Source organism: Phyllostomus hastatus, unplaced genomic scaffold (assembly GCF_019186645.2).
Source record: "Phyllostomus hastatus isolate PE091 unplaced genomic scaffold, TTU_PhHast_1.1 phas_scaffold_397, whole genome shotgun sequence".
NCBI classification, from domain to species: domain Eukaryota; kingdom Metazoa; phylum Chordata; class Mammalia; order Chiroptera; family Phyllostomidae; genus Phyllostomus; species Phyllostomus hastatus.
The window spans coordinates 7,008,923-7,032,671 of record NW_025334029.1 but is presented as its reverse complement, the minus strand read 5'-3'; the positions used below and the strand labels follow the sequence as shown (position 1 = coordinate 7,032,671).

Sequence of the window (23,749 nt, the reverse complement as noted above, 5' to 3'; positions counted from 1 at the left end):
GAGCTCAAGCCACACACGCACAGGCTCAGGAAAGTTTCATGCTGGTGCGCAGGCGCGCGCACGCACACAGGCTGGGAGCAGGCACGCGCGCGAGCTCAAGCTACGCACGCACAGGTGCACGCAAAAAGGTTTCTTGCTGGTGCGCAGGTGTGCACACGCACGCAGGCTGGGCACTGGGCCCAGGCCGGGCGCAAGGCATGCACACACAAGCGCGTACAGGGTCTCACGCCCCACTAGATGCAAACGTGCAGGCGCGCATCTTCTCTCGCTACTCAGACCCCCGGAAGATTCAAAGTTGCTCTCTGTGTCCACCCTTTTTTCTTCGCAGTCCAGAATCTCCTGGCTTTCCATTAAGGTCGTGAAAGCTCTAGACAGGGTTTGTCAACTCCGTCTCTGTTGACATTTTGTAATGGATAACTCTGTGGTGGGGTTACCCTGTGCACTGTACGACTTTGGGCAGCATTCCTGGTTTTCGCCTACTATTTTTCAGTAGCACCTCCCTTCCAGCTGTTAGAATCAGTAGTGTCTCCAGAGATTGCTAAGTGACCCCTGGAGGGTGGGAAGGTTCTGAACCACTATTCTACAACAATGGTTCTTAATGAGAACCATTGAGAATAAACTGGGAGCTTTTAAAAAGATATTGATGGCCCTGGCTGGTGTGGCTCAGTGGATTGCGCTGGCCTGCAAACCAAAGGGTCGCAGGTTTGATTTCCAGGTGGGGCACATGCCTGGATTGTAGGGGGCACATGAGAGGCAACCACCTATTGATGCTTCTCTCCCTCTTTCTCCCTTTGGTCCACTCTGTCTAAAATATAAATAAATATTTTTTAAAAAGAAAAAGACATTGATGGCGGAGCCCCACCCCAGAACAATTAAATCTAATCTCTGCGTAGAGCTCGGGAAGCTTTTTTTTAATGTTTAAAAACACTTCCTCAGTGATTCCCAAGTGCAGCTACAGTTGTAAAACACTGTTCAACAAAGTTTGTATTGATTTTTCAAACTTTTATGCATCAGAGGAAAATGTCGTTTCCAGCCTGGTCACATGTAAAGTAGTAACTGCAATGTGGTGTGAAAATGCAAAAATGCACTCACCTTTTAAACATCTAAATTACATCATGTTTCTCTTTGGCTTAAATTTGAAATAAGATCCAACCTCCCTTTCATGTCTTACCAAGGCTTTGCTCCATCTATGGTTCCCCTCACTGGCAAGGCTCCATCCAGCCACTGTGCTTTGGTAAATGCTGAGGAGGTTCCCACTGCAGGGTTTTTAGGTTTTTGGTTACCTGCATGCAGCTCTTTTCTGCTTACTCTTCCTAGAGTTAGTTCCTTCTCATTAGGGAAGCTTTGAGCCACCTCCCTCTCCCTATCCACCTAAGCAGTAGCCCCCCTCACTGCCATTGTTCTTTCTCAACTCTGACTATTTCCTTCAGGGCACCGTTCTTCCCAGGAGGCACAGAGACCTGGGTTCCAAGTCTTTGTTCTTCATTCTAATTAGGTGCAAATATTGCAGGATTGCGGGGAGGACTGTATGAGACATTGTGAGCACAGGGTTGTGCACAAAGCATGTGCCCCCAAACTCAGTAACTGTTGTGATCTTTAACAAACTTCCTGTTCCATCATTCCCTCATAAGAACCCTCAGTGCCAGTCACACAGTCACACTCAGCTACATAGAGTGCCTAGGAAGCACCAGGTTTATTGGAGTCCTTTGCATATACTGTTCCCTTTGCTTAGAGGACTCCTATTCACTTTTCAAGATTCACTTCAAAACCCACCTTCTCCATGAAGCCACTATGCTTGCCTTTCTTCCTGTGCTCCAGCATGATATGTTGTTCCTCTCTGGGCCAGGCTTTGCTCCCCATCAGCCATGTCTGATTTGTCTGTGTACTTCAATCTTTAGCACAGGGCAGTTGCTGTCTGAGTGGTTGCTGACTGAAAGAGTGGGTGACTTCCTGATTGTGGAGGACTTCCTGGCTAAAGGCAACACGATGTATTGGAAGGCTCCATGGACACAGAGGCAGAGGCTACAGGGTTCCAACTGGGGTTTCGGCCCTTGCCATGTGCCTTGGGCTGACTCATAGGCCTTGCTGGCCTCACCTTTCCAGCCAAAGGCTAATGTAAACCTGAGCTGCCTCTCTCCACCACAGAAGCTCAGCACTGCTGGCTGATGTCTTACCCCTTCAAGTTTGCTTCCATGTTCTCCAGGTCTGCTAGGCTGTCACTCTTTATGTCAGCTGGTACAGAAGAGGCCAAAGTGGCAACACAGCTGAGGGAGGAAGCACATAGAACCATTGAGACCACAGATCAAAGGAGACTGGGGGCCCAGGCCTTCCCCTTCCCAGCTGCCTTCTCACATGAAGGGGCACCTATATCTCTGTCAGTAAATGCTGACCTCTCAGCTTTGCCATTAGTGTGGGACAGACACTACTATGGGCGATAAAATTTTGTGAGCCCTGGCTGTGGTCTCAGCACCTGAGTTCAAAACGAAGTATAACCTGACCAGCGTGAGGGTTCTGGAGAGAAGTCTCTTGATTTTAGATTTCAGTGTCTTTGTCTTACCAACACCACTTGGGAATCCAGAAAGATCGTCCCTCACTAAATGTTCTACACACTCACAGCAAAATGGCCACTCTCACTGGTGGACTGGTAGATGAAATAAAGCAGAAGCCTGCAATGTGGGAATGCATAACTTCTTCCCATCGTACCTTTGTGCCCCTGGAGCCATGTGCCCTCCCCAGCTGCCTCCATGTGCCCTGGGATTCCTCTCCCTGGCTCCTGCTTGCTGGGCCAGGTTGCAGTCCCCACAGGACTGAGACCTCCTAGCAGGGTGTCTTTCCAGCTTCTGCCTCCTGATGTGCCCTTTCTGCCACCTCAACTTGGGTCCCTGTGGGTAGGTGCTGGGCTATCTGGGTCCCCTGACTTATCATTTGTCTTCCCTCCCCTACTGCCCCTAGTGTGTGTTGAGCTGCAGGTCAGGGACCCTCCCAACCTTCTTTTTCCTGTGGTGATCACCTGATAGGAAGGTGGTGTGGACCTGAGAAGTGTGAGGGGTATTCTGGGGCACTGGAGCTGAGGTTGAACCCTTAAGGCTGTATCTGGCAATGGGAATGATCACCAGATAGTTGCCCAACCCTTACCTGGTGACCGCTGATCCAGATTTACGAGGATGAGAGTTGGCACTAAGCACATCCTCATCATCCAGGAGAGGGGTGAAGCCAACAGTTGAGCACACCCTGTGAAAGGAGGCCAAGCTCAGTCTGGGTTCAGGACTTCATGTCTGTATGTCTGCTCCTTTCTGAGAGGGTAGCTTCTCATTTTGACAGATAATGGGAACTGAGGAGCCTCTCAAATGGATTCTCAGGGCATAATACTCATAATTCACAGCCACCTGACACCAGGGCAGTGTTGTCTAGTGGTTAAGTCCATTCTCCCTGGAGGCACATTGCCTGGATTCAAATCACAGCTTTGCTATTTCACATCACCTGACCTTGTGACCTCATGTGACCTTGGACACATCACCTAAGTTCTTTGGGCCTCAGTTTTATCTTCAGTGAAACAGGGACGATAATTGTGTCTGCCTCATAAGTGTTCTGAGAAGAGTAAATGAGTTAATAGATGCCAAGTACTTGGCATCTATTATGCCAAGGTACTAGCATGGGCCCTAGCACGTGCTAAAGTGTTCCTGTTATTAATACTGAGCCCCATGACCATTTACAGTTCATCTGTACCCATAAAACTGATACAGATTGGGTAGGTGCTCTGTTACTCAGCCTTCCCAGGGCCAGGCCACATTCTCCACCTCTCAGTCAAACTGACCCTCACAGAACGCCAAGCAATCACAGATCACAGGATATCACCTATGCAATGCAAGCCTTCACCATTCATTTACATAGCACACTCACTAAGAGTTTCTGGTGTTTGTTCCTAAACCTGTTCACGCCAATTGTACTTGCAACCATAATCATTAAATTATTAAGTAAACTCATGAAAAGTAATGGAAAAGAGAGGTTGTTTCTTCCATGAGAAACAACCTTTTCTTTGGAAAGACAGTAAAGGCAAATTTCTTAAAAATCATTGTCAAAATCAGTGTAGGTAAGACAACATAAAAAATTGGGTTAAAAAATCATAGAAATCTAGATGTTTCAGCTTATTTTGCATTAATTTGAAGTTTGGCTTCATTTTAAAGAAACTGAAAGCAGCAAGCAAAAGCTTCATTTTGTGAGGGTATGTAAACAGGAAGGATGACCTGGATGAATATTAAAAAATGAAGCAGTGAAGAACCAGACCCCATGACATTGGACCAGAGGTCCTCCATGACAGCCGTCAGCCAGCTGAGTCAATCTGCACAACTTGCTGGCTGGCACACAGTGATGCAGGCTGCAGGTGTTGGCTCTCACACAGTCCTCTCCATAAGTGACAGCTCAAAGAACTGAGGCCCTGGCCCAGTGTCCTTTCCTGCAGCCTGATGAGGCAGAGTAGTCAGAGGCTGGGGCTTGCTGTCCCCTTCCCATATTGGATTGGGCTTCTGGATTTAGAAGTTGGGGTTCTGGGTCCAAACATCGGTTGCAAAGTAGTCAAGTTAGTGAGGGTAAGGGTGCCCCAGTGGGCCTGGGGAAGCAGGACCAGCTGGGAGGGCCAGTGGGGAAAGCAGTTGGCAGGGCATCCTCCTCAGGATGCCCTTGGAGGCCTGACTGCCCTAGGGCAGGGTGCTGGCAGGCAGTGTGCAGGCAGGCTCTCTGCAGGCACTGGGTTTGCCATTCTTCTCTGGCCACGTGTTCTGAACCATAAGGGTTCTAGCACAGCATGAAGCTGAACTACCTGTGCCAACATCTACATACCTAACCTTTGTCACCAGGATGACTCATGTTTGGTTTGGAACCACTTGGGGATAGTTGGGACCTTGTTACTTCCCAAATCACCTGAGAAAGTGGCCCTAACTCTACCCAGGTCCAAGAACTTAGGGTCCAGCTTGTCTCCTAGCTTGTCTTACTGGGTCCACTGCTTTTCCTCTTATGAAAACTCAGTGAAGAGCTGGCCAGAGAGAAGGGTGGGGTGGGAAAAGAAGGCTTTGGGGCTTTTGGACGAGAAGGGAGAAAGCAGATCCTAGCTTGTTCTCAGAGCTCAGCGAAGAAGCAAGAAGGCACCAATTCATTCATCATTTGGTCATTCATTTGTTAGTTTGTCCTTTCACTCATTCTATCTACCCAGTGCCTGCCCAGGCAGGGGCTGGCCCTCCAGCTGCAAGTGGGTCCTTTGCCTGCTCTGGAGGAGCTTGAGAGCCAGTGGCATAGGGGAGGAGGAGGAGTAAGATTCAAGTGTCGATAATTGCCAGAAGTGGTAATCCTAGGCACAGAGGATGTGGTGGGTGCTGAAGTACTGGAGATGGAGATGGAGTATGGAAATGGCCAGTGCTCTGCCCCCAGCAGCCCAAGCAGTTTGAGCTGCTTGACCCTGGCCTGTCACCAGGGACATGAGAGAATCAACAACTTGGGGCCACCTGCTTTCTCTGGGCAGCTCACCCTCCTCTTCCCGGACTGATGTCTGCTCCAGTCAGGCCTTCAGGTAGGCAGCCCGTGGCTCTGGATTCCACGATGCCATCCCTTGATAGTGCATGTGACCTGTTGTGGAAAGAGAGGCATGTGCCAATTCTGATTGGATTTTGATTTAATCCAACTCACATGTCCTGAGAGTGGGCCTCAAGGACCAGAAACCTGGACCTGGGCTGTCACCCTGCACTGCTTCAACTGGAACCAAGATAATATCAGCAAGTATTTCTGATTTTCTTCCAAACCTTTTGGGCTGGGAGCAGGAGTGGAATCAAGAAACAGAGCAAGGTAGCAACTCAGGAGGAGGGTAGCACAATGTTGGGGCAATAGCCAACACAACATGGCACAGGCATTTGGGGCCACTAGTAATTAAACCATAGATCCTAGAGCAGAGACAAGTCTCCCCCACCCATCCTGGGTCCCCCTTCCCTCATTCCCATTGCTGAGTCTCAGCTAGAGTATGAGGATCCATACTAGAAGATGGTGGGCACTTATCCACTACTGGCTACTAGCTTCATGCTGAGGAAATGCCCAACTTTCAGCCACTGATCACCACACCGAGGCTCCTCTGGTCAGTGGGATGGTTGTAGGATGGCTGGGCACAACTACCCGCTTTGGACTCATCATTCCTCACCATGCCTATATCTCCCATCCTTGCCCTCCCCATGCTTCCCTTTGTCCACAGATCATCCCGGAAGTCCCTGTTAGATGCTCTGCTGGGGCCTACGCATACTTTGGTCACTGACTTTCCCATATTGATAGCTTGGCAGTCTTGCTTGCCCTGGACACTGGCAGGGCTACTTTCAATGGAGTAAAAGCACAGTGAGGTTGGGCCACGGGCTGGAGTAGGGGTGGCCTGGCCCTGAGTTTTATCTTCCTCTGCAACTGGTTCCCTGAGGGACCTTGACAGGAGTCTTCCCCCTCTCCAGTCCTCATGTATTCCTTCATTCATTTTTCCAACAGATATTGACTGAGAACACAGTGAGTAGAACAGTCCTGATCCCAGTTCCATCCATAGATCTTGGACTGGAGGCCACATGGGCTCTATGTGTCTCTACTGGATCCCACTAGTTACCTTTCAGAGTCTGGATTGGGGGCCTTAAAGGCCTCCTCAGCAGCCAAGTCTCTCTTAGGCTCTCTGGGACTGAGGGTTTCCTTATCTTTGGAATCTGGGGGAGATCTAACAGAGGAAAGAAACATACGTTAACAAACCAGCAGCCACCCACACTCAGGTAGAGGCAGTTACCTCATCCCCAAATGTCAGCTGTCTCCATGGAGCTTAAAACCTCATATTTCAGGATTGACCAATTCTCAAATCTCATTACTAATAACTACTGTTGATTGAGGACCAGACCATGGCTCTGCATATATTAACTCTCCACATCACTCCAAAGACAGGGGTATCGTTATTATCCATGTCTACTTTCCAGATGAGCAAAATGAGGCAGAGAGCCCAAGTGACTAATCCCAAGTTCCACAGATAACAAAGGGGAAGAGCAAGGAATCGAACCCAGGCAATCTGACTTCAGAGTTCTGAACTATATATAATCTTCTGTGGTGTAAGACTGATCCTGACCTCCTAAATTCAACCTCTTTCTATTCTGAGGTTATCAAGGAGCTTCATGGTGTCAAACAGAACAGAGACGCTTCTATTATTATTGCCATTCAGGACCACTGACCCAGTGGAACATTACCACCTTCTCTCCTCCACCCATCCATCATGGCTCTGTGACATCACACTCTGCCTCCTTTGCCACACCTTCCAAGTCTACTTTGCCTTTTTCTCTTCAGCCCCTTAAACTTTGATGTTTCTAGTGTTCATCTCGATCTGCATGCTCTGTCACCTTGGCCACCTCCTCTGTTCCCATGCCATCAACAGGCCCCCTCTCTTGTTCCCACCTCTCCTCATGTTCCTGACCTATACCCCCACTGTCTCCCAGATATACCTTCTGGAAGCTAATGCTAAACCTGGCCAGACCTGACTACTGCCCCCAGCTTCCCTCAGGGAGGATGACCAGGCAGCTGCCTCCTCCCTACTGTGGCCCCTGTCTCCTTGATTACCTTGACATTGTACCCCATGTAAACATGAACATTAAGCCCCATTATTTCAGCTCTCATCTGTCTGCATGTAACATGGAAATATCCTGAGCCTTGACCTCTCTCCCATACCTCAGCCACAAACCCTCGAATTCCTCCTAGTAATGTGCATCTAGATGCCTACAAATAGTCTCACCATATATTCATGCAAAAAATACTAAGTATTTGTATCACTCCTTCCCTCAGTTCCCACTACTGTAGTGAGTTATGAAACAAAAAGTGCAGGGTGGAAGCCAGGCAGTCTGGGTGGGAGTCTTGGATATGCCTGCTCTTGGCTGTGTGTCTCTTCAGGGTCTGTTTCCTCACCTGTAAAATGGACACAGTGACTGCACCTACTTGGGACAGTGCAGGGTGTGGAGAGTTCTAGCTTTCCTTCTTTCTAACTTAATTTTCCTGCTGGAAAATGGGAGAAGGGTGCTCCAGGAGCTCTCAATGGGCTGTTGTAGCTTGGCCACACCCAGACCAAGTGTAAGAAGCCTTATGACTTCTTTGGAGGCAGCCTGGCTTCTGCCTACATTTCTGGGGGTCACTTTGCCTGTTTCTCAGAGACTGATCACCTTAGGAAAACCAATGAAGTAGCTTCCAATGTTGCCTTATTAAAGACATTGTCACACTGGATGATTCTCGATCATTCCAGTAACAAACACTCCTGCACTCCTGTTCTGGGCCACACCCTGTGCTAAGGTTTAAAGGGAATGGAGTCTCTGCCCTCCAGGCACGTATGGGTATTGGAGCATGGGAGGACAACTGAGTAGAAGATTCTCTGGAGGAGGTATGAACACAGCACTGTGAGAGCTCAGTGGGGGAAGCCCGTCACAGATGCTACCTTAGAAAGAAATGCAGTGAGGGAGGTGCCCCAAGAGGGAGATGCCCCAAGAGGGAGATGCCCCAAGAGGGAGACATCTATGATGGGACCTAAAATTGCAGAGAGGAAAGGGCATCCCAGGCAGAGCCTACAGCCTGCACAGAGGAATAGTGCTGGGGGACACATGGAGGCCTGGAAGACTGGAGTGGAGGGCCCAGGGAAGGAGGGTATGTGAGGGGAGCTAGGGAAGAGGATAAGGGGAAGGGCCAGGTACAGTATCGGATTCAGGCTACAGAACCTAAACAGGGAGCTCCATTGTAGGGTTTTTATTCAGTGGGCTGGCATGACTATTTCTGCCTTTTAGAAATGTTACTCAGGTAAAGATGTACAGGAGAGTCTGGAGATAGGGCCCTAAAAGATCATTGTAGACAGCTGGGTGAGTAATTGTTGAGGCCTGGACCCAAGGGAGGGCAGTAGGGACAAAAATGTCTCTAAAATAGAATGGACAGGAGTCAGTGCCTGACTGGGGCAGGGCTGTAGAGAGGGAGGAGCCAAGGGGGAGAGTAAAGGGACATAGAGATCCATGAGGACTCATCTTGGGTGTCACTTCCTCCCAGGAGCCTTCCCTAACAACCACCATCCCCATGCTGATGACAGGCCCCTGCTCCGAGCTCCCAGTGTCTCAGAGATTATCTTGGGCATACACTCTGGCCTCCCTCTGCAGACCCTAGGCTTCATAAGACAGGGTCCCATTCTTGTGCTTTATGGCTGCCTCCCAGCTCCTAGTATCAGGGTCAGACGTTCCGCAGGGGCTCAGTAAAGGCTACTTGGGCAAATAGCTAGATGGGCAGGAGAGAGAATGCTACATAGAAGCAGGGGGGCATCCCTTCCTTGGCCTGTCATTCCAGAGAGAAGTGGCCCCTCCCTGCTCAGATCTCCTCTTGCTCAGCTCCCAACCCCCTGAATTCTGCCTGCCTGTTACTTAGCCATATGCCTATTCCCCTGGGACAGGGGTTGGGCCTGCCATGCTCCTTGCTGGTTGTGTCCCCCACCCCGTCTCTCACCCTCCCCAGCACTGGGCATGGTGGCATCAAGAGCTCTCAAGGGTGACCCAGTGACTCCATCCCATTCCCAGTAGCTCTCCTCACATAGGCAAGGCAACTGCTCCAGTGATGTTATAGGGCTTCACAGACCCTGTGACCCACCCAGCACAGTAGGCTAGTCCTGTGCTTGGGGCTTGGCAGGGTTGAACCCTCACAGCTGGTTCATGTCTACATCTGCCTCTCCTACCAGGCAGATAGTCAGCAGCTCTGGCCAAGGGGTCTGCTGGATCTCTGCTGGGTCCCCAGAGTAGAGCCTGGCCTTCCACAAGTGCTTGCTCTGCAATAGTTGTGGAGTGAAAGAACAAGATGTGGGCACAGAGCCTAGGTTGACCATGCTTCCCCGCAACCAAACCCTAGCCCTCATCATTTGCCTGCTGATCCCGTCTCTAGAATGGTGTGGAAGGAGCCCAGACAGCAGCAGGGCCTTGGTACCTCATTCCTTCCAGGTCTGGGGCCATCTGGCGGAGTCCTGCCACAGGCGTCGTGATCTGCAGGCAGACAATCTCCTCACCTCTTGCACTGTAGCCAAGGGAAAGAGCCATAGAGTTGCTGCTAAGAAAAGTCCACTCATCTGTTCTGGGCATCCAAGGGCATACGCCCTCAGGAACCTCCTGGCTAGTGCAGTGGGACACCCAGACCCATTGTCTTCCCCCCTTCTTGTCTCCTCTTTCACTTTGAGCATTCTTGGTGCTGCAGCAGAGCTTGGGCCACTGACCTCCAGGCCCCAGAGGAAGGGGAGTGAAGGACCCTTTCACCAGTCTTCCACTCTCAATTCCAGCCCCATTCATGTACAGACAAGGGACCTCTTGAAAATGGAAGCACCCAGCCCCAACATCCTGTTTGTAGCTGCTGCTATGAACCCTGCTTATGGCCCTACTGGAGTGTCCAAAGTGGCTATTTGTGAGGTCAGTAGGAATTCTGAGTTTATTGGTTAATGTGGACTGATGATGAATAAGATGTCTAGGAAACCTACAAACCAAATTTTAAGTGAGAGCCAGAGAGAGAGGGATGGCAGAAACTGATGGGTGAAGGGAAGTGACCAGGCCCTGTGAACCCACAGAGGAGCAGGCATTCTGAGAAGGGCCCTTTGAGGGTTCTGGTGTTCAGAGCCTAGTCTGCAGGTGATAGCCACATCCCTTCAAATCTGATGAGTTTTTTGGACCCACTGTAGGGCCTGACACCCAGCAGACTTGGGTCATGGTGATGGCCAGGGATGGAGAGAATCTAGAGCTCCCTGAACTTGATGGGAGTACCCTTCACCCCAAAGCACACCTCTCCAGGTCCACAGAGTAAGGCTAAGCCATGCTTTAAGACCCAGTCAAGGTTACATTACAGCCAATCACTCCTTCCTTTGTTTTCTCCTGGGCACTGGGCTGGGCACTGTGGTACAAATGAGATGAGCCTCAGCTCTGCCCTGGTGAAGGCCCCAACGCAGTTGGAGGGAGATGGGAAAGGAGGAGGTGGAGGCTGGCAAGTATCTTAAATGCCAAAACCAGACATGGTGTAGCAAAGGGGAGCCACAGGATGAGCTTAAATTGGGGGCTGAGGGGCTTGATATGATCAGACTGGAATTTTAGAAAGGCCACTCCAGGGTACCCAGGAGGAGAAGGGATCGGAGGAGCCAAGGTGAAGGCAAGGTGGTGGGTGAGCCTAGGTGTTGACCCTAGTGCTTGACTCCAACCTAGACTGGGAGCCCATGGAGAACCAGTTCAGTGGGTTGCTAATCTCTGTCCTTCCTGGGGACAGTAGGGATGACCAGAATGAAGCAGCAGAGCTACCAGGGACAAGGCCTCTCACCATGTGAAAGCCAGGAGAGGGCCCAGTCCACAAAGGCAGCTCTGATGTCCACCCATCTCCTCCCATGACAATGATGATAGCATACAGCCCCTGGCTGCCAGCCCTATTCTGCCCCATCTAAAGCACATGGTGCCAGAGAGCAGCAACACACTCCAGTTGGGGATGTCATAGGCAAGTAAAATTTTTTTTTCTCACTGATGTTTCTTGTTATGTCAGAGAGGAAATAGCAACAAAGTGTTGTTGTCTCAGCCTGCCCAAGCTGGCCCTTTCTCCCTCAACACCTTCTTTCTCCTTTGTCACTCCCCTGAGCAACTGCTTCTAAAAGACCCAGATCAAACAGGAGCTCTTCTGGAGGGGCTGTTATGAGTTGCATTGTGTCACTCCCAAAAGATATGCTGAAGTCCTAACCCTTGATATCTGTGAATGTGACCTGATTTGGAAATAGGGTCACTTCAGATATAATTAGTTAAGATAAGGTCATGTTGGAGTATGGTGGGCGCTAACCCAATATGACTGGTGTCCTTATAAAAAGGAGGCATTTAAATACAGGAACACAGAGGAAAGACAGCCACGTGAAGGCAGAGGCAGAGACTGGAGTGATGCATCTGCATGCTAGGAAGCACCAAGGATTGCTGACAATAGCAGAAGTCAAGAGAAAATTTTAGAAAAATGCTCCCTCAGAGTCTTCAGAGGGAACATAGAGGCCTGCCCACACCTTGTATTGGGACTTCTGGCTTCCAGAACTGTGAAGATAAATCTCTGTTGTTCAATCCACTCAGTTTCTGACACCTTGTCATGGCAGCCCCAGCAAGTTCATACAAGAGCTTTCCAGCCTCTCCTCCCCTGAAGCCCTCCAAAAGCCCCACCCCCTCCCCAGACCCCCAAACACAGATGGCTCTAGTCCAATGTGAAGTTCTCAGCTCAGCTAAGAGCTGCTAAAAACCAGGAACACTCATCCAGTGTAGCCCCAGTTGCCCGTGGGAACATGACTGACAGTGGCCTGTGCCAAAGAGTTTGCAATTCATCCAGCCAGAAGAGGGAGAGAGGCAGGGGAGGGAGGAAGAAGTACAGGTTTCACCAGCTATCCAAAAGAAGAGCGTTCCTATGAAAACTTTCATAAGCTGAAATGGAATAAAGGGGAGAAGCAATGAGCTGAACGCTATTTTTGCTTTTTGCCTTTTTAAATAAAAGCAAAAATCCTCTTCTTATTTCTTTTGGTTAGTGAAAACAGATACTAACGTAGTTCTCTCTGATCCTTTTAAAAGCGAAGTGGCAGAAGGAGAACTTTGGAAAAGTGGGGGATACCTGTACCTCCTTCTCCAGAGCCCACAGCCGTATTTTCCTCAGAGGCCAGCAGGTGGCGATATTGGCGTCTTTCGTCATTGGAAGAAGAGCCCGGCAAATTAACAAGCCTCTAGTGGGGACCACCTGACAATACAAGCACTAAGGCACCACACAAAGGACTTCATAAGCATTATCCTATCTAATATTTGGGACAGCCTCAGACGGTAGTTATCACTGCTCCCTATTTTACACATGAAGAAACTGAGGAACAGAGACTTAAAGGGACTTTCGTGAGGTCACACAATCAGTAAGGGGCAATGTCAGGATTTTGTCTTTTGCTGGAATGCTGGAATCTGTGCACTTACTCGCTGCTTCCTAGCTATTCTACCAAGCAACATGCTGGGACACAGACTGCAGGCCCTGCCCTAGTTCGGTGAGGCAGAGTGCCAAGGAAGCTGGATCAGTGCTGTGATGGGGCAGCAGCCAGACCAGGGGCCCTCATGGAGGTCTGTCTCTCTGGGAGAGGGTGTCCAAATGAGCTCAGTTCAAAAGGTGGGCAGGAGTTATCCCAAAGCAAGAGAAGAAAAACTAGATTAACCCAAGAAACCAGGTCTGGGGTGTGTGAAGGGAGGGCTCCCTTCCAACACGTTAGCAGTGTGTGTGGGGGTGATGGTGGACACAAGTAGAGTGGATGTGGACACTAGAGTTGAGGGGCCTTGGGATACCCAGGCAGGTCTTCAATCTAGAGCAAAACTGGAGTTCCAGTGGAAGGAAAGAGATAGCTGGAGAGCCTTGAGGACAGAGCCTGTGCATGTCCTCATGTGGCAGTTCCTGTCTCAAACTTTCAGCCTTCCCTGAAGTCCATAAAGGGTTTGGAACCTAAGACAGGGGCACTCCTCCTGGTTGTCCTGCTGCATAAGATGAGGAGCTGACCTTCAGACTTGAGCCAAAGTGCTCAGAATATGGGTAGACTTGTGCAGGGGGCCTCAGCAGGGCCATGCCTAAAGACAAGGCTGTGATATTCTTCTATTCTACTGTGTCATAAACCAGCTTCTTCTGAGATGCTATGAGACCCAGGGTTTGGTTGAGTCACTGCTCCCCACAGGGCTGGGATTCTTCAAGGGCATAGCCAGTCCTAGAATTCTCAGATAGCCAGACAGACAGGAGCTGAGTGTGATCATCAGTTGATGATGGCTGCCTGGCCCAGTGCAAGGCCTGATTTAGTCTGGTCAGAGAGGGTGGGTGCTCAGGACTGGCCAGCAGGTCACCTGGAACCTATCCAGTGGGTTTTGACATTTCATGATTGTGGAATCTGAGAGAAGCAACATTCTGAGAAGTATCATGCCTGCCTTACCAACCATCCTTCTGGAAGGAGGTTCCCTCATTGTGAGATACCTCTGGTGTCTGGAACATTCCATAATCTGAGTCTAGTTCTGTTTCCTGTGCTTTACAAGCAAGTTTTATCTGAGACATCCAGACTCCAGAAATGGGAGACAATACATTTCAGTTGTTTGATTCACCCAGTTTGTGGACCTTTGATACAGCAGCTCTAGCAAACTAAGACAGCCCCCATATGCTATCGGTCACCAAGTCTCATCAGTGCTACTTTGTGAAGCGTTCTCAAATATTTCCACTTGTTCAAAAGTTCTTATGGACAAAAGTTCAGACAAACATCAAACATCAAAAGAGGGGCTGAGTAAAGAGGAGGGGCTTTCCAGCAGAGGGGCCCCTATTGCCACCTCCCCTCTCCTCCTAGCCCCAGCTCAGCAGTCCTGCTGCTCCCTCTGGGCAGAGGTCTGCAGCCTGGCTCTCCATCACCAGTGCTATGGCAGGTGGTCCATCTTTCTCCTGGCACAGAGGAGGTGACCCTGAAGACTGTGATACAAATGGTTGAAGGGCTCGAGTTGGGGATGGGAGTAGGCTTGGAGTGGCATTATGAATGCTAGAACAGTTCTTGGAGTCTCCAAGGGTGACCTGTAAGGACAAGTGCTCTGCCTATCTGGCCTCAATGTCTCCCAAAGGTATCATGGAGGCATAGCTTTTAGCACACCTGGATTTGGGCAAAGCTTCCAATCCAGGCAGGTGCTTTAAGCAGTAGTGATAATATGGTGCCAGCACTCTCAATAGGACTTAGCAGGATTCATCACAAAATACAAAGAGGTATTGATTGCTTTTCATCTGCAGACAAGAGAGTGCCATTGTCTGCTTGGACACTCAGGGTTCAGAAATCAGAGCAAATCAGGACTCTGACTGGAGAGAGATCACCAACACCTTGTCACCCCACTGCCAGATCCTCCAATCTGACCAGCTCACAGCACACACCTGGGCTCCAGGCTCCCAGCAGGGCTTGGCAGACTCGGCATGCATTCAATCCAAATTGCATGAGACACTTTTCCTCGGCCTCTATTCGAACTGGCAAAAAAGGCATCTGTAAGCAGTGCTGGGGACTGCGGAGTCTCCTTCCCCAGCAGGCGCGGGAAGACAGGGTTGGCAGGTTGAACTTAGCCAACTTTTAGGAGAGCCATGAACAAATCTGAGAATGGCAGGGCTGGTACCCTGGCAGTGGACCCGCTGCAACCCTGTGACACAGTTAACCACTAACCACATAAAAGTTCAGTGCTCTCTTCTTGGAGGCCAGGCTGTTTTGCTCCTTTCAGCCCTAGGACATCCAGCCAGATAGGCCCTCACTGATTTTTGTGCCCCATCCTGTTACTGGGCACATGGGGATACTGACTCTGAGGCTCTTCAAAGAAGTAACCTGGCAGAGATTCCACAGGGACTAAGTGACAGGCAGGCCTGGTAGTCACCATCCCCAGACAAAAATGAGTGATTGATTACCTGCTGGAGCCAGGAGATCTTGCCAGAGCAGGTGGGTCCTGATTCTTCTCAGAAGGCCCATCCTCATCCACCACATCCACCCTTTGGGCAAGAAGAGAAACAGTTGAGCCACATTCTCAGCTGCCCTTGAAGGGCATGCGTTCTTTCAGTGGAGTCTATAGCCATAAGGTGGCCCAGGCTAGGGGCTCAGCAACTCTCCTTTGGGATAAGGACAGCATACTGTTTTGAATAGTGTCCCCCCAAAATGCATGTCTGCTTGTAACGTGTGAATGTGACCTTATTTGGAAATAGGATTTTTGCAGATGTGATTGGGTTAAGATGAGTCAATACTGGATTAGGGTGGACCCTCATCCAATGACTTGTGTCCTTATTAGAAGAGGGACATTTGCACACAGACACACAAAAGCCATGTGTAGGTGCAGGCAGAGACTGGAGTGATGCACCTACAAGCCAAGGATAACTAAGTGTTGCCTGTGGCCACCAGAAGGTAGAAAAAATGCATGGGACAGTCTCTCCCTCAGAGCCTCCAGAAGGAATCAAACCGGCCAGCACCTTGATCTTAAACTTCTGGCCTCCAGAACTGGGAGACAATACATTTCTGGTGTTTATGCCACACAGTTTATGGTACTTTGATACAGCAGTCCTAGGAACCTGATACAGCCACCAAGAGTAAACCACTTTCTGTCACTTCCTTCGTGCTGCCACCACCCTCTACTGGGTGTATTCCAATCAGTCTTTCTGGTATTCCAGCATAGCAAGCTGTTTGCACCTCTGGGCCATTATACCAGTGGGGCTCTCTACCTGGAACACTTGACACACTGGGTTTTCCTTGTTTTTTTTTTTTTTCAGTCCTCAGCCCATTATGAAGGTCTTACCTGTCTAACCAATGGAATATCCCTAAAATTCAACTTTCCAGAAGTTTCCTACTGGTCTTCCCTAAATATTATCCTCTCTTAGAAGATGTCCTTTTCACCTAATGGTGACACCTCTCCCTCACGCAGCTGGAGTGTCCCGATGTCCTGATCATTCCTTGTTAAACCCTCTTCATCCTTTAGGGCCCATCTCCAATGTCATGGTCACTTTGAAAGGCCTGTACAACCAGGCAGGAGATCCCAATGACAAGCCTCTGGACCTCATCCCAGTGATCGTTCCTGTGAAGACATTGTTTAGCCTATCCTTGGAAGGAAGGGAGGGAGGGCAAGGGAACAACTCCTATGTACCCCCATAACTACTTATGCTTCAAAACCCCAGAGGCCCTCGGAAATACTATGGCTCTATCTTTGGTCAGGGGCCCAGCCCTGTTAGCTACTGGCAAATGGGAGTATCCAACCACAAGCTGTGGTCTCTCAGCCAGGCTCCTGCCTACATAGAACTGGATGTTGGGGCCATATGTGCCACCATAGCCACCCTGGTGCTCACCCAGCCTTCAGACAGAAGCCACCAGACCTTTACAACTACCCCTGACCAGGGACGGTGGCCCCGCCCCATCCCATGACCCTCTCCTCAGTGGCCACACTACACCATTGCCAAAAGGAGGCCTTCTCCATGGCCAGCAGCAGGCTTCTAAGGCTTCACTTGCTGACACTTACCTCTTCGCAATAAACGGGGCCTGCATCTCCTGGGCAGGGCTGCTGGAAAGGAGGTAGAAAGGCAATGTGTTGAGCATAATCCATGCAGTAGGCAGATGACATGACCACTCTGTCCCAGGGGGTCCTGGGCCTCTCTCCCATTCCTAGCATCTTACCTGTCCTATTGGCAGCCACCAGACCCCTCAGTTTTCCAGAAAGTGCATCTGAGAATCACAGAAGGTCCAGCTAAGAGGGCCCACTCACCACCCCCTTCACCAGGCACAGTAATACTGGAGCCCTGAAGGGACAGGAAGTGTTCCAGAGCAAGGAGCCAGCTGGTGGCTGAGCTGTGTACCTTGCTGTGCAACTTACCTGGTGCTCTTCTTGGCTGCTGACAGGACGTAGGAGCGCTCCCAGGCAGCTGTCTTCCTTACCACACTGCTGGCAGCTTCTGACCTGTGGTAGTAAGGGGACATCTGATAGACAGGTACTCAGGGTGCCTTGGGCCACCATAACAATGCAAGGGGGCAAAGCTAGCTTTGCCTCTGCTCTGAGGACCATTCAAAAGAAAGTAGAGGCCAAGGGAAGGGCAGCCCTTGTTTACTGAGCAATGGATACTGCCAATCCAGGTTGGCTCATTCCTTATACCCCGGGGAGGCTGGTGCTAGTATCACCCACAGATGAGGAAACTGAAGTATGGGTAGTTGTAGTGCCTTGCCCAATATCAGACATTTAGCTGGTGGCAGAGTGGGCAGTCGATGCCAGGTGGCTTTCCAGGCCTGGGGATCCCTGCCATTGTGGACTCTGTCCTTAGGATGGTCCAGGTACCAGGCCCTCAGCGGGGGGCTTTGCTCTATTTCCTGAGCTACAGAGGGGCCAGCAGACATTGGGATTGGGGGTGGTGGCAGGCTGAGCCTGGGAAGCTCTATCTCCTTGGGTTCTAGCTGCTTCCTAAGCAACCAGCCTCGGTTTGGGGTGAGGGGCATTGAAACTTCTGGCCCTGGCCCTGTCCCCTAGACATGCAGGCCCTACCCTGACTCTGCACACACAGTACATACACAAAGGGCTCTTGTGAGGGGACCCTGTGCTACCTATTTTGGTCCAATTTGCTCAGGACTCTTTTTAACAACCTGATATAAAGTCCTAAAGCACAACCCTTCCTACCCTCTGTCCACAGATGAGGCTTTCCTTTGACCCTTGTTACATAGGTTCTGCCTCATAGAATGTTCATAAAAGGGTCTCCTGAGCTGGCACAGCTATGTGGGTGGTTTGGGGAATCAAGGGGTGACACCTATTGCTAGCAGCCATTCTTCTAGCCCACAGGCCAGCAACAATATCCTAAATATTATGTACGTCATCACCCCAATTGGCACAATTCCTATTTTACCAGTGTGTGTAGACCTGGGCCCCTGCCCATGGGATGCCCGATGGGTATTGTTACCTCCGTTTCTGCTCATCAGAAGAGAAGGGCACATCTTCTTCTTCAGCAGCCCCTGATGCTGAGCTGCGCCTGATGTTATAAGGTGCCCTGAAGGATGCAGAGTGGGAGAGGTTGAGGATGTTGGCAATTATGGCTCCCCTTCCCCAACCTCTACCCCTGTTCCCTCTCATAGGCTGCTATTCCAAGCAGCTTGGCTTCCTGACTTCCAACAATACCAACATAAGTTAATGACACTGCCTCTGGGCTTTTGCTCATGCCACTTCTTCCTCCTTGAGAGCCAGCCCTCCCCTCTCTCCCTGGTCCAACCCTAACTGTCCTCTAAGACCCAGTTCAAACCTCACTCCTTCTCCAGAAAGACACCCTGGCCACTCCATGTCACTGGATGATGGTGACAAGGAACAAACAATATGAAGATATGGGGCCCCTGGGAACAACCTACAACTCTGTCCAAAGCTCTCCTCCCTTGTCACATAGGAAGGAACCTTTGACACAGGCTACGAGGTGAACTCCAGAGGGAACTCCAAAAATTTATATCCAAGAAGCAGCTCAGATTTGGGCACGAAATGCCCATAACTAATAGATTATCATGGCCAGCAGCATGCTGAGGATCATCAGGCACTAGCCTGGCCCAGCCTAGCCCATGCCGAAAGCCCAGTCCAGAGGGGTATAGAGGCATGTTCAGGAAAAAGTCAGCCAGAAGCAGCTCCAGGGCCATGACCCATGACTCCTTCTCTAAATCCACCAGCCCCTTCTACAAACTTCCTACAGATCCTGCTTTGCCTTAGATCAGAAGTGCAGTGTGCATAGACATCCAACTTTCTGGGGCTTGTCACCCTCTGGTGGGTTCCAGATCATCACATGAACTTGCAGTGATGTCAGACAAATAGAACTAGCACTCCTGAACTGTGCTCAGAGGCAACAAGCCTGCTGCCCTCAGAGGGCCAGTGTTAGGATTCACCTCTTGCAATAAGGAACTGAGCTGGGTTTGCAATGGCATACTCACAGCTTCTTGTAGTCCTCAGTGGTCATCCTGTAGCCAGAGGAGGAGGGACGGAGAGGTCCAGCAGGAGCTGCTCTTACCACACTGGCAGTGCTAAAGAGGCAAGGAGTTTTCATATGTTCACCCTCAGGCCCCCTTTTGCCTCCAGATTTTCCCATACAACCCAGAAGGCACGTGGTAGGTGGATGAGAGAATGTTGATGGCCTTTCTTCTCTGCTCTCAGCCCTGCCAGATACCCAGAACATCTGTAGCACCCTGAGCAGGCTGGCCCTCCTGCCAAGGGCAGACTCAGCCCCCTTGACCCTGCCTTTCTGATGGAATCTGAGTTTAGCCTAACACCAAGGTGCTTTGACAATATGCCACCTAAGCCTGCCAGGAAAGTGGCTTAAAGCACACAACACACTGCAGTCAATCAGCAAGTCAAAGTTTCCTGCAAGTCAGGACTAGCTCAAAGGCAAGGAGACCAGTAGTATCCCAGGTACTCCAAGAAGCCAGTGGGTCCAAATTGGGCCGTGCACCCACCTGAGGGCTTCCAGTACCTGTGGTGCAGCTGCCTCCTACCCCAACCCATCTCCTCTGGTTGCCCCTATGTTGCTATCCAGGTTCCTACCCTAGAGAAGAACAAAGCAGCCACCCTCTACCCCCTCAGTGATAGGCAGAGTACTCTCTCTACCATGAGCCTAGCCCAGGCCTTCACAACTCCCCATTGGCTGGCTGGCTGGCCAGAGTCCCATGGACACACCTTTTTGGAGCTCCATTGGCTTTAGGAAAGTGCTTCTGGGGCTGGGACGAGCTGTCTACAGGCTTGGTGAACACTCCCCTAAAAGAGAGTCCAGAAGAAGTAGCCCATTAAGCTCCCAGGGAGAAGCTAGGGGGAAGTGCTGGTGGGTGCAGGGAGGCAGGCAGGGTCTTGCCATCACCTACCGGATGATATAGCCAGTGGAAGCCCTTGTGCTCGTAGGCCTGCTAAGGAAAAAGAAGGCATGAAGTGAATTGAAGCCTTGATAGAGGGCCCTACTTTCTCCTGTCCCCAATGACAGCAAAGCGAGTTACTGGGTTACCCATACTCTGGGCCCTGAGTCACAGGATGTGCTTTCCAAATGTACACACAAACCAAAGCCCAGGGTGAGAACTGCACCCCTAAGTAAACAAGCCCACCCAACCCTACGAGTAAACTATCTTTGAACTGTCCTCAGGTCCTTGCCAACCTCGCCAATTGCAATTCTCTTTTGTACATTCATCTCTCTACTTAGGTTGTACCCATGGTTCCTGCTAGGATGTCAGTTCTCTGAGGAGCAGGCTGTCTCCTCTGGGCTCAATATAGGACCTGGCAGGTAGCAGGCACTAAGTCATTGAGGGTGATGGGCAAGGCCACAGTTACCAAAGGTAGGTTCTAGGACTGGTAGTGAATTTGGACCACTCCCTTCCAGCCACTGCCACTGTCTCTACTGCCACCTGAGAAAGGCCATGGCAATGTAACTATCTGCCAAATACCAGCTGTGTGGAACAAGGGTCAAGCCTGAATTTTTGGGCCCCCCACCCTCTTACGTCTCAGGAACAGTTCCTGCAGATCTGGGTGGATGTTCCCATGCTTCAGAGCCTCCCTGGACACCTCTTTGCAAAAGTCCTTGAAATAGAGAGAGGACTATTCCCTTGGCCAGCTGGCAACATAGGTCATCCTGAACTTAGGAGACAGTTGTCACAAACATGTGAGTCTTCCCTGGAATGCCAATTAAATTACCAGGTGTACTTAGCAATCAGGGCTACCTACAGAGGGAGTCATTTGTGACTCTCAAAGCACCTCACAGACATTGTCTTACTTCCTGAAGGGGCTTCTAATGACAATTTTTGATCACAGTTGACAGGTGGAACCATAGAGGCCCAGGAGGGGAGGAGGCAGTTGTCCCAAAGGCCACACGGAAAGCTAAGGAAATGGACTCAGTGACTTTTGCTTTCCCTTTCCCAAGATGGAGCAGAGAAGACAAGCTTACCTTTCTTGTGAATTTGATATGACTTGCTCCAGACCCTGACATGCCTTCTCAGTTTGGGCTTCATCCCTGTCCCCTAAGGTACCAGCCGTCTGGGTACCAACTCTTACCTGGGCTTCAGCACTTCTCCAGCTGATGAAAAGGATGTGGCACGACTCCGACCAGAGGGCAGCTCTCTGGAGAAAGAGGGGTCCTAAAATAGTGGCTCCCAGGCCTCCTCCCATCAGCCTCTCTGTGACCTCCATCCTAGAGGCAGCTGAGAAAGGTGTAGTACATGCACCCAGGAACTTGGCCCACCATTTCCATCTTACCTTCTCCTTCTATGATTGTCTCCATATTCCACAGGCACTTGCCCACATGCACCGCAGTATCCAGGGCTTTCCTGCCCTGTGACTTTGGTTAAGTCTTGCCCTCAGCTGGATTTATTTTCCCTGTTCCAATTTCCCCAGCTGGCCAGTGGCCACATTGCCTGGCTGAGCTCTGAATAGTGGAAGCCCCTCAGCATCTCCACGTGTGGATGAGACTCATGAATCACAACCCCAGCTCCACCCTGTTGCTGCTGGCCCCTCCAGCCTCCTTGACTTACAGGGTGTGGCCCTCCGATTCATCCTGCTTGGTGATCCAGCTCTTGTCCCCCTTCAGAGTGGTCCGCACCTTCATCTGCTTGAGTACATTACTGCGCTCCTCTTCACCTGCTGTGAGAGGCTTCCCTGGCAGGGGCAAGGCCACACAGCTTCAGAAGGGGAACCCAGCCCCAGGACCCTGGGTTTCCTTTCCAGCCCTCCCAATATGCCTCTCTCACTCTGCTGCCCAGGCAGCAGTCAAGGTCCTGGCAGGGCCAGCCTGGAAAGAGGCAGCTATATACAAAGCCCGGGACTAGGACAAGAGGGAGCCTGGGCCTCCTCACCTTTGGTGCTGCTTCCAAGAGCTGAGATGCTCATGGTGCCTGCTCTGCAAATCACTTCTCAGTTGATTCAACAGGGCTCCTGGGCCAAAGGCAAGCATATGGCTGTCACTTCATGAATTTATCATGTCCTTTGGGCATTGGGAAGCAAGAGCTGGTGGAGTCCTGGGTGGCAGATAGAGGCCAGAGAGTGAGCACTTACTGGATCTGCCACCACTAGGTGGCACACCCACATGTCTGCTCAGGGTCACTTACCTGGGAAACAAGGCATAGGCTGCTACAGGCTGTTTGCGACATGGCTGATGCGGGAATACCACAAGCCCTCCTAGAGAGCTCTGATGGCCAGAACCCACACCCCGTCAAGTGTTGGGGAGGGAGTGGCACAGAGGGAGCCTTCACATTGCCACACAGACAGCAACTCCCTGGGGGCCAGCACTATTGGACTCACAAGGAGGGACAGAAGGAAGGGCTGGGGCTGGGGGCAACAGTCATTTTCATGTTGGACTATCTTTCTCAGTACTTAGTAGTTGCCTGACAGACCTTGGCTGGTTGGCTAAACTTGCAGGGCTGCCTCAGTGTTCTTCTCTGTAAAATGGGGGTTTAAAAAGTCTACCCTTCATGACTGCTCTGGGGACAGAATGAGGATCAATGTCTTGCAAGTGCCTGGCACCACATGACACAGGAAAGATTGCAAAGCAGTTGAATAGAAGCAGTAACTCTCAACCTGTCTTCTCTAGGACAAGGGACTGTAGGTAGTCCTCAATCAGTACAAGCATGGCCTGGGGATAGGCAGCCCTTTGTGGTTCAGAACTTGGCTCCATATCCAGTGAGGAAAGCCTGGGGCCCCACTGCCAACTCCTAGTGACCCTTAAGGACCAGGCAAGGATGGCGATCTGGTAAGGGTTTGCGGCTATGCCTGGGAGGTAGGGATGTCCTATGCTCTGCTTTCTCTATCTCTGTCTTCTATACCTATTCTCCCTCTTTGCCTTCAATTTGCCCTTTAGCCACATGTTGTCTTCCTGTGGCCAGTGGGAAATGGGCTGTGGTGGCCTCTCAGACCTTCATAGCACCATGAAATCTATTTGCCTCAGGAGGGCCTGGGGTAATGAAGCCATATCTCCAGGATGGGACTGGCCCGGTGCTGCAGGGACGTGGAAAGCCCATGTCATGGGTCTAGTCACAACCCTGAACTGCCACAGCCAGCCTCTTGTGCCTCAAGAGAAGAGTTGGAGGCTCAGGCAAGTGGGCACAATGAGAAGCAAGGGCCTGGCTCTGCCATCACAATCCTGAGGCAGAGCAGCCTTCCTTTTAGGGGTCTGCCACCCTCTGGGAGGCTCCAGGGCCAGGCCTGAGCAGCTGGGCCCTGCCACCATCTGGCAA

At 50.8% G+C, this 23,749-nt stretch overlaps 1 protein-coding gene across 16 annotated transcripts in view; it reads right to left on the bottom strand.

The window, feature by feature from the left end:
• The window catches only part of ZNF185 (zinc finger protein 185 with LIM domain), a 52,750-nt gene that overhangs the window by 15,422 nt on the left and 13,579 nt on the right, over positions 1-23,749 (bottom strand). For 3 of the 16 annotated variants that reach the window (XM_045820514.1, XM_045820511.1, XM_045820521.1), the window contains 16 exons: positions 22,373-22,451; positions 22,052-22,175; positions 21,576-21,641; positions 20,402-20,443; positions 20,220-20,297; positions 19,481-19,570; positions 18,478-18,564; positions 17,409-17,492; positions 17,058-17,099; positions 15,469-15,549; positions 14,953-15,042; positions 9,982-10,068; positions 6,620-6,724; positions 5,518-5,616; positions 3,136-3,231; positions 2,175-2,264 (listed from right to left, as the gene is read on the bottom strand). In XM_045820514.1, coding sequence (XP_045676470.1) covers positions 2,175-2,264; positions 3,136-3,231; positions 5,518-5,616; positions 6,620-6,724; positions 9,982-10,068; positions 14,953-15,042; positions 15,469-15,549; positions 17,058-17,099; positions 17,409-17,492; positions 18,478-18,564; positions 19,481-19,570; positions 20,220-20,297; positions 20,402-20,443; positions 21,576-21,641; positions 22,052-22,175; positions 22,373-22,406 — 1,295 coding nt within the window. In that variant the 5' untranslated portion in view covers positions 22,407-22,451. Of the gene's footprint in view, positions 1-2,174; positions 2,265-3,135; positions 3,232-5,517; positions 5,617-6,619; positions 6,725-9,981; positions 10,069-14,952; positions 15,043-15,468; positions 15,550-17,057; positions 17,100-17,408; positions 17,493-18,477; positions 18,565-19,480; positions 19,571-20,219; positions 20,298-20,401; positions 20,444-21,575; positions 21,642-22,051; positions 22,176-22,372; positions 22,535-23,749 lie in introns of all 16 variants that reach the window. The other 13 variants (XM_045820513.1, XM_045820512.1, XM_045820516.1 and 10 more) reach the window with 12 other exon arrangements.